This window comes from Orcinus orca, chromosome 1 (genome assembly GCF_937001465.1).
Source record: "Orcinus orca chromosome 1, mOrcOrc1.1, whole genome shotgun sequence".
Taxonomy (NCBI): domain Eukaryota; kingdom Metazoa; phylum Chordata; class Mammalia; order Artiodactyla; family Delphinidae; genus Orcinus; species Orcinus orca.
The window spans coordinates 192,330,754-192,341,254 of record NC_064559.1 but is presented as its reverse complement, the minus strand read 5'-3'; the positions used below and the strand labels follow the sequence as shown (position 1 = coordinate 192,341,254).

Sequence of the window (10,501 nt, the reverse complement as noted above, 5' to 3'; positions counted from 1 at the left end):
GAATGAGTTGCGCTGGCTGCCAGCTTCTCGATCTGCACAGGCCAAGCAGGCCACTTCAGGCCGGGGTGAACAGGGCTCCGCCCAGAGGCGAGACCCGCCAAGGGGTAGAGGCAACGGCAGAGAGCGGCGGCGGGCTCATGCGCAGAGAGATCCGTGGGTTCTCTGCGCCGAGGGCGGCGTGCAGGGGCGGGACACCCGCGCGGCCCGACTTCTGATTGGTCGTAGGAGGGCAGAAAGGGGCGGGACCAGGGCGGTGCGCGCTCTGAGGCGCGCGGCCTGGCGGGTGTGTAACGGCCGTTAGGCGAGCTGAGGCGCTGAACCGCCGTCCGCAGCCGACGTGGTCGCAGTGGTTGGTGTCCCTGAGTGAGGGATTTCGCTGCCCGCTTTCAAGCTCACGTAAGTCCTCCTCCCTTCGGGGGCCCCCGTCGGACTGACAGACCCTGTCCCCTGCCTAGAGAGCCTTGGCGGAGCCTCAGACACTCTCGACCGTCCGCCGTGGTGGGGAGGGCCGCGGGAGAGCGAAGAGCATGCGCAGAGCGACTGAGCCGTTCGCCCTGGGTCTCTGACGCCCCGGCTTTCTGAAATAATGCCCCCGCTCGCCTCCTTGGGTCTCAGTGGCCTCCCGTCCTCATCGCCTCGCTCTCTCCCCGTCACTCACTCCGCAGCAGTTGCGGGACCTTTGCGATGGACGGGCCCAGTGCCGGTCGCCAGGGCACGGCGGGAGGGAAGTTCTTGCCCTTCAGGAGCTCGCAGCCCCGGGAGAGGAGTAGACATCCCGCGGATGGTTGCTCGGCCAGCACTCAGTAGTGCAGGGTGGAGAAGCATGGGAACGCGGAACCCAACGCGCCGACGGAGTCTGAGGGGGCGGGGAGCCCTCCCCGAGGAAGTGAAGTTTGAGCCGAGATTTGGAGAAAGATAGAGGAGGAAGGTCGGGGGACAGAGAGCCCGTGTGAAGGCGCTAGGCTGGAGTTTCTCAGCCGGCGCGATTTTGCCCCCCACGGGATATTTGACAGTGTCTGGAGACATTTTCGGTTCTCACAACTCGGGAATTACTCCTGGGATCTGTTGGGTAGAAGTCAGGGGTGCTGCTATACAGCCTGCAGTGTACAGGACAACCGCACATCAAAGACTTACCCGACTTCCAATGTCGTTAGTACCGAGCATGAGGCACCCTGCTATAGACAGGGAGGAGCTGGTTCTCTGGATGAACAGAAAGTGTGTTAGAGCTTATTTATGCAATAGAAGCTGTTCAGAACTTACTTCATCACATTAAACCGGGAGGATCGGAGCCCTGTTTGTCTTTTACACCGGTCTACCTCCACGATATGGCACAGAGCCAGGCAAACAGGCACTCAGTAAAGTTTGGTTGATGAATTGAGTACTGTGTGCTAGGAAGGGAGGAGTAGTGATACAAGGACGATTAAGAGAACCATGTTTCATTACTTGTCCTTAGGCCTTGTCTGTTTTATTATGTGGTGGTGTTCAGGACCTGTTCTTTGTAAAGGCAGCATCTTGGCAAGGATTTGGCTTCTCTTTCTTTAGGTTTGGTTTAATGAATGATCGAGGTGATGAAAATAGTGTGATGGTGTGAGGTTCTTAGTGTGTCTGTGTCAGCTGTCTGTGTTTCCCTTCAAATCCTCTCCTGTCCTGATGTGGTTCTGTCAACAGCTGCCAAGTGTGTTCCACACCATTAAGATTATAATTCTTCAAGGGGAGAACTAATAACAGCCAAAATCTAATTCTCGGGTAGCAGCTTGGGAAATAGAGCCTGGGTGGTGACCAGGGGCAGAGTGAAGAAATTACATGAGCTGCCCCTGCTCCTAACTGCTTTAGGGCTTGCAGCTCTGGCTATGTCTGAGGCATAGAAACTCCAACTTGTGGTGCCTTGGTAACTTCCTTTATTTCTTTTTGTCACAGCCAGAATGCTGACTAGACTTCTGTAGCATTAGAGCACAGTGCTGGCTTTGAAACCTCTTCCTAACTGTACAGTCTTCACCTTTCTAATCCTTTATTTTCTCATCCATAAAATGAGGTAATAGTAGTAACTACCTCATAGGTTTGATATGAGCATTCAGCATAACATATGATACTTGAGAGCCTTTAGCACAATGCTTGATGGGTAGTAAGGACAGGCATACCTCAGAGATATTGTGGATAGGATTCCAGACCACTGTAATAAAGTGAGACACACATTTTTTTGGTTTCCCAGTGCATATGTAAGTTATGTTTACACTATATTGTAGTTTGTTAAGTATACAATAGCATTATGTCTTTTAAAAATCTACGTACCTTAATTAAAAAATACTTTATTAAAAAAATACTTTATTGCTAAAAATTGCTAACCATCATCTGAGCCTTCAGTGATTCGTAATCTTTTTGCTAGTTTGCTAGTGGAGGATTCTGCCTCGATGCTGACGGCTGCTGACTGAACGGGGTGGTGGCCTCTGAAGGCTGGGGTGGCTGTGGCAATGTCTTCAAACAAGACAGCAGTGAAGTGTGCTGCATTGATTGACTTTTCTTTCTTTTTTTTTTTTTTTGCGGCACGCGGGCCTCTCACCGCCGTGGCCTCCCCCGTTGCGGAGCACAGGCTCCGGACGCGCAGGCCCAGCGGCCATGGCCCACGGGCCCAGCCGCTCCGCGGCATGTGGGATCCTCCCGGACCAGGGCATGAACCCATGTCCCCTGCATCGGCAGGCGGACTGCCAACCACTGCGCCACCAGGGAAGCCCTGATTGACTTTTCTTTTCACAGACGATTTTTCTATAACATGCAATGCTGTTTGATACTATTTTCCCCACAGTGGAACTTCTTTCAAAATTGGAGTCAGTCGTCTCAAACCCTGCTGCTGCTTTATCAACAGAGTTACTTAATATTCTAAATCCTCTGTTGTCATTTTGACAGTCTTGACAGCATCTTCACTGGAAGTAGTTCCATCTCAAGAAACCACTTCCCTTGCTCATCCATAAGAAGCAACTCCTCATCTGTTAAAAGTTGTATCATGAGATTGCAGCATTCAGTCACATCTTCAGGCTCCACTTCTAATTTTAGTCCTCTTGCTATTTCCACCACATCTGCAGTTACAGTAGTAACATCAAAGAGCACAGATCACCATGACAGATGTAATAATGTTGAAAAAGCTTGGAATACTGCGAGAATTACCAAAACGTGACACAGAGACGAAGCGACCAAATGCTGTAGGAAAAAATGGCACCCATAGACTTGCTTAACACAGGGTTGCTGCACATCTTCAGTTTGTAAAAAATGCAATCTGTGAAGCTCAGTAAAGTGAAGTTCAATAAAAAGATGTATGCTTGGACTTAATACATGTTAAATTCATTGAATGCATAGTTCTGTAGTTTAAACAGCTTTGAAAATGGAAACTATCAAATGTTGGGTGCTTTTCTTCTGTCTGCCTCCATTATTCTTACCTTTCTTGGCTGTATAATTGGTTATTTGTGTTACTGCTATTTATTTATTTATTTTAAATTAATTTATTTATGTGGCTGCATCGGGTATTAATTGGGGCATGCAGGATCTTCATTGTGGCCTGTGGGGTATTTTGTTGTGACTTGGGCTCTCTAGTTGTGGCACGTGGGCTTAGTTGCCCCGCGGCATGTGGAATCTTAGTTCCCCCACCCAGGGATCAAACCTGCATCCCCTGCATTGGAAGGCGGATTGTTAACCACTGGACCTCCAGGGAAGTCCCTGTGTTACTTCTTATACATTCATTTCTCTCACTTTTATCTCCAGAAGTCTGTCTCCTTCAAATGGTCCTAAAAATTTCCACCAGTAGGCCATCTACTTCTGAACTTAAGGAGGAAGAAGTTTAAAATTATTTATTCTGTACTGTTTTACTCCTTGGAGTTCTTTTTTTTTAAATTAAGGTATAATTCACATACCATAAAATTCAATTTTATGTATGCCCAATTCAGAGGTTTTAGTATATTCACAAGCCATCATCACTATCTAATCTCAGAACATTTTGATCATCCTAGTAAGAAACCCCATACCATTAGCAATTGCTCCCCATTTCCCCCTCTCCCTGCCCTCCTCTTAGTCCCTGAGAACCACTAATCTGCTGTCACTATGAATATGCCAATTCTGGACATTTCATATAAATGGAATTATACAACATGTAGCCTTTGGTGTTTGTCCTCCTTCACTTACTATAATGTTTTCAGTAGCAGGTATCAGTGCTTCATTCCTTTTTGTTGCCTAAGTACTTCGTTCCTTTTTCTTGCCTAATAATATTCCATTGTGTGGATGTACCACATTTTATTTATCTATCAGCTAATGGACATTTGAGTTCTTTCTATTTTTTGGCTATTATAAATAATGCTACTATGAAGATTCATGTACAAGATTTTGTGTTGACATATGTTTTTATTTCTCTTGAATATATACCCAGGAGTGGAACTAGAGTCATAGGATAACTCCATCTTTAACTGAGAGTTCTTTTGTCATCCCATTTTCAACCCCTCTGAACTTGGAAAGGTCTCAGAATCCAATGCGCCTACCATTTTGTTATATTTTAAAGAAAGGGGGACTTCCCTGGTAGTCCAGTGGTTAAGACTCTGCGCTCCCAATGCAGGGGGCATGGGTTCGATCCCTGGTGGGGGAACTAAGATCCCACATGCTGCATGGTGCAGCCAGACCAAAATAAAATAAAAGATCCTTAATTTAATCACATCTGGAGGAAAAAACCCTTTAGAAAAAACAGAAAGGGATTAAAAAAAGCATTTTGATATTGATGATTCGGTATGACTAGCAGGTAGGGCATCCTTCTGTGTCACGAATAAAACACTGAATAATACTAGCCATAAATGGAATCTTTTTTTTTTTTTTTTTTTTTTTTTGCGGTACGTGGGCCTCTCACTGTTGTGGCCTCTCCTGTTGCGGAGCACAGGCTCCGGATGCGCAGGCTCAGCGGCCATAGCTCACGGGCCTAGCCCCTCCGCGGCATGTGGGATCTTTCCGGACCGGGGCACGAACCCGTGTCCCCTGCATCGGCAGACGGACTCTCAACCACTGTGCCACCAGGGAAGCCCCTGGAATCTTTTTTTAACTGAACAAAGTTTCTCTTACCCAGTATGTAGAGACCTGGGATTTCAGGGGATGGTACAATTTCTGTTGTAGATACAGTGAATTAGTGAGGGTTTGTGTTGTTGTTACTAAGAGGAGACTATAGAGGTCAGTAAAGCACATCAGAGAAATAGTACCATATAGCTTTTTTTTCCTGCCCCCCCCCCCACCTCTCCAAAGTTAAATTTCACCTCTCAGAATTGTGTTCTGTTGACAGGGTTTATCCCAAACTCTTCTGGGGCTCTTATAAATTCAGAGTTTCTAAATTCGTACTTTATCTTCTGAGGACTGTACTGTGTCACTTTTTATTAACATAAACTGTTAATATGCCAAGTATAACAAAAACATTAATTAAGCACTTAATATGTGTCAGGCACCATTGTAAGTTAATTATAAATGAATTAGAATGAATTAGGTCCTGGCTTTATCCTCATTTTTTTTTTTTTTTTAAATTAAATTTATTTATTTGACTGTGTTGGGTCTTCGTTTCTGTGCAAGGGCTTTCTCTAGTTGCGGCGAGCAGGGGCCACTCTTCATCGCGGTGCGCGGGCCTCTCACTTGCTGCGGCCTCTCTTGTTGCAGAGCACAGGCTCCAGACGCGCAGGCTCAGTAGTTGTGGCTCACGGGCCCAGTTGCTCCGCGGCATGTGGGATCTTCCCAGACCAGGGCTCAAACCTGTGTCCCCTGCATTGGCAGGCAGATTCTCAACCAGTGCGCCACCAGGGAAGCCCCTATCCTCATTTTTATATGAAGGAACTGAGGCACAAAGATATTAAGAAATTTGCCTAAGGTTACACAGCTAATACGTTGCTCGTGTCGGGCTTCAAACCCGAACTGTCTGATCAAGAATCGATACTCTGGGGACTTCCCTGGTGGCACAGTGGTTAAGAATCCTCCTGCCAACGCAGGGGACACGGGCTCAAGCCCTGGTCCGGGAAGATCCCACATGCTGCGGAGGAACTAAGCCCTTGTGCCACAACTACTGAGCCTGTGCTCTACAGCCCGCGAGCCACAAACATTCTGAGACCGCATGCCACAGCTACTGCAGCCTGCATGCCTACAGCCTGTGCTCCCCAACAAAGAGAAGCCACCACAATGAGAAGACTACACACTGCAACAAAGAGTAGCCCCTGCTCACCACAACTAGAGAAAGCCCGCGCACGGCAATGAAGACCCAAAGCAGCCAATAAATAAATAAATAAATTTATAATTAAAAAAAAGTCAATACTCTGAACCACTTCTCTTACTCTGTACTGCCTCTCAGTTACTGTGCATTTACAAGATATTATTATTATTTGCTATTATTAGTTACAGTTAATTAAAGCTTTTGTTTACATAGATAGTAATCAGACTTATGCTGAATTCTCAGAACCTACCATTAGAATAAATATAAATGTTTTAAGGAATGAGGTAATGGGAAGAAAACCTCATGTTCCCAGCTGAGTATTGAGGTTCTGCTTATGACCAAAAAATCTATCTTTGTACATCATATGACTAACTTTCAATACTGGAAGGAATCGGGGAATTCATTTTACGTTAATCATAATTGAAGTTATAATACTTCACTGTTGGTTTGGTTATTTAGTTTTTTTCCCACCTCACTCTTCCATCCTGTTCCCATGGGTAAGTAGATCCATGGCAATGTTTGTTAATTAAAAGTAACATTATTTTAAATTTTTGCAACGATTGGATGGGCTCTAGACCTAATAGGATCAGTATTGGGAATCTCTATTTGGTTCTAGGTTTTTTCTTCTTGCTTCAGGAGAAGTAGAGTGGAATATTGGGAGTTGCTTTGCCTTAAAAAAACATCCTCAGGAGTAAAACATGTGGAAGAATACTTGAATATTCTGTGTGTTTTTGACAGTTTCAGCTGAATGAGAACAAGTTACAGGGAATTAAAAGATAGTGGCGAGATCTGACTGGTTCCTTCATTCTACAGCTGGCTCAAATAACTGTTGATGGCCATGCAGGAGAAATACCCAAGTGAGCGGTTCTCTCATGCCACATCACCAGGTGAGTAGTCAGAGTTTTCTGGGTTAAATTATGACCTTTGCTCTATTATATTATAACAGAAATTTCCTTAAAAGGAAATACTGAACAAACAAGCATTCACTGAAAGGCTGGCGCTTAAAGAACAAAAATGACATGGGGCTACATTGAATAGAAAAATAGGTCTCTCTGAGAGAACAACTATTTATCTCTGGTCCTGTGTAGCTTCCAACAAGACCACGTGATTGACTGGGAGAGGAGGACACATAAAGGATTGGAACAAAGTGACTTTGGAAGATAGTTCCATTTGAAATCAGAAAAACACAGCATAAATTACTGTGTTCTATGTTGTCTTTGTAGTCCTGTGGGTGGGTCAGTCATCTGTTAGCCCACAAAGATTGGAATTCTTCTTGGATGCCAACAGTCTCACTCGTGTTGTCACTAGAGACTCAGGAATTTATCTCTAGAATGGATTTACAGGGTTTTGAAAGCTCAGTAGATATCCTAAGTTGATATGTTAAAAGTTTGTGTATGTATTTAATATATATATTAAAACATGTAAATATATACATATACTCAATAGACAATATTAAGTAGATATGGTATATTCAAATAGGAAGTAGCATTTTAGAAAAATAACTTTTGAATTTGGGGGGATTTATGAAGAAAGAGTACATTTGATGGAACTAATGGTATGTTTTCTTTAACTTGAAAAATCCCACAGTGCCTTATAGCAGACATTTGGTAGATATGTTCTCCTAGGCATACTGCCTTGCATATAATAAGCACTTGTAAAAGCATTTGTTGAATCAATTCAAGGTTCATTCAGCAAATATTTATTGAACATTGCTATGTGCCACGCACTGTCTTAGGATTGAATTATGCAATTTCTTATGACACTTATGTGTATAGTGCACCTTCTTGGAATGTAGAAATTCCTAACAAAGCTTACTGCTTTTCTGATGGCTTTGTTTTCAGTAGTCTCTCATTTCCTACTTTTTTTTTTTTTTCTTTTTTGCGGTACGCGGGCCTCTGACTGTTGTGGACTCTCCCATTGCGGAGCACAGGCTCCGGACGCGCAGGCTCAGCGGCCATGGCTCAGGGGCCGAGCCGCTCCACGGCATGTGGGATCTTCCCGGACCAGGCACGAACCCGTGTCCTCTGCATCGGCAGGCGGACTCTCAACCACTGCACCACCAGGGAAGCCCAGTAGTCTCTCATTTGATTGATAATGGTCTTAATATTTGATAAGGATGCTGCTGATAGGACGTGATACCAGCTTTCAGACTTGAATTTTGAAATAATCATAGTCTCTATAACTACACCAAAACATATTTTTATTTTAGCAAATATCACTTTTAGAATTGATGTATGGAGTGGGTGAACAGAGAAGTGGTAGTGGTGAAGAAGATTAGTAGTAGTAACAGGGAGTGATTTCCAGTAGGAGGCCAGGAACATGGTAGTCGAGACCCTCCATTGATTTTCACTATTTCAAAAGACCTGACAAATTGTACACTGACTAGAGAGATAATGCCATATAGACTCACCAGGAGGGCAAATTTCTTTGCTTCTCGCTAGAATTATGTTAATTTAGTATAGTAACACTGGCTAATCTTATGCTGATCAGATGCTGTGATTTTTGGCTGTGTTTTCTATTAAAGATTGTTACAGGGACTTCCGTGGCAGTCCACCTGTTAAGACTCCGGGTTTCCATTGCTGGGGATGCGGGTTCGATCCCTGGTGGGGAAACTGTGATCCCACATGTCACGCGGCACAGCCAAAAAATTTAATAAAAAAAAGAAATTGTTACCAATTACTGTGTGTATATAGATTCTTTCAAATCAGGCAGTCCACTGAGACCCAAAGAATAAAAGGAGTTCTTGGGGAAAGTGAGGTTGTCTTCAGTAGAAAGCAGAAGTAAGGGTAGCAAAAAAAAGGAGCAACTGTAGAAGAAAGTAGGTTCAAAAGATGGGAGAAGGGCTTCCCTGGTGGTGCAGTGGTTGAGAGTCCGCCTGCCGATACAGGGGACGCGGGTTCTTGCCTCGGTCTGGGAAGATCCCACATGCCGCGGAGTGGCTGGGCCCGTGAGCCGTGGCCGCTGAGCCTGTGCATCCGGAGCCTGTGCTCCGCAATGGGAGAGGCCACAACAGTGAGAGGCTGGCGTACCACAAAAAAAAAAAAAAAAAAAGACGAGAGAAGCACTAAATTCAAATATCATTTGCTTCCCGCTAAATCATAGAGTCTGTAGAACCACATTTTCTGATTTCAGCTCAAACTCTGATGCTTTAAATGGATAAGTAGCTACCATTACCTGTTTGTTTACATGGATCATCAGATAAAGTTTAGAAAAATTACAGTGGTTTTTAAAAAATAATTTGAATTTAATTCTTTGCTAGTATATTAGTAAATCAAGTATTTATTGAACACTTTGTATCTACCAGCCCTCAAACAGCAAGCTGATAAAGTCAAATAAATCTCATCAGTCTTGTTTCATCTTACCTGCTCAGAAACTTTAGTAGTTTCTTTGCATTGCCCCCGCCCCACAAACTCTTCAGATTAACTTATAAGACTCATCTTGATCTGGATTTACCTTAACCACAAGGGTACCCTGATGCAGTCAAAGCAGTGGTTTTCAGCAGGGGACTGGATTGCCTGTTACCTTGCAGAGCATTTGGGAACATATGGGATGTTTTCAGGTTTTATAGTGATGGTGGGATGGAGTGAGGGCTGCTGCTGGCATTTAGTTGACGGGGAGGGACTAGGAATGCTTAACCATCCTGTAATATGTAGACTATACATTGAAGAATTGTCAGGCCCAGAATGCCAAAAGCACCTGTAGGAAATCCTGTAGGAAAGAATGTGGTTATTGGAATCAGGACAGCCTGGGTTCAAATCTCAGCTCTGTCCTCTGCAAAACAGGGGTTATAATACTTTTCAGTGAGTAGGTAGATGAGATCATGTTTGTAAAGTGCTGTGGCTTCTAGATTGCAAAGAATGGAGCTGCTATTAACTATTACTGTCCCAGTACCCCTGGATTCTTGGTAGTTTTTATTTCTGTCTTTGAACATTCTCACCTCTTATGCTATTTCCATTTAAAATTAACTGGGCTTCCCTGGTGGCACAGTAGTTAAGAATCTGCCTGCCAATGCAGGGGACACGGGTTCGAGCCTTGGTCCAGGAAGATCTCACATGCCGCAGAGCAATTAAGGCTGTGCGCCACAACTACTGAGCCTGCGCTCTAGAGGCCGCAAGCCACAACCACTGAGCCTGCCTGCCACAACTACGGAAGCCCGTGCACCTAGAGCCTGTGCTCTGCAACAAGAGAAGCCACTGCAATGAGAAGCCCATGCACTGCAGTGAAGAGTAGTCCCTGCTCGCCGCAACTAGAGAAAAGCCTGTGCGCAGCAACGAAGACTCAATGCAGCCATAA

General features: G+C 44.6%; 1 protein-coding gene across 3 annotated transcripts in view; it reads left to right on the top strand.

The window, feature by feature from the left end:
• The first annotated feature begins 240 nt into the window (after positions 1-240).
• CEP85 (centrosomal protein 85) overlaps positions 241-10,501 on the top strand; it is a 32,845-nt gene continuing 22,584 nt past the window's right edge. For 2 of the 3 annotated variants that reach the window (XM_033422511.2, XM_004266648.4), the window contains exons 1-2: positions 241-396; positions 7,022-7,095. In XM_033422511.2, coding sequence (XP_033278402.1) covers positions 7,041-7,095 — 55 coding nt within the window. In that variant the 5' untranslated portion in view covers positions 241-396; positions 7,022-7,040. Of the gene's footprint in view, positions 397-6,946; positions 7,096-10,501 lie in introns of all 3 variants that reach the window. The other variant, XM_033422510.2, reaches the window with a different exon arrangement.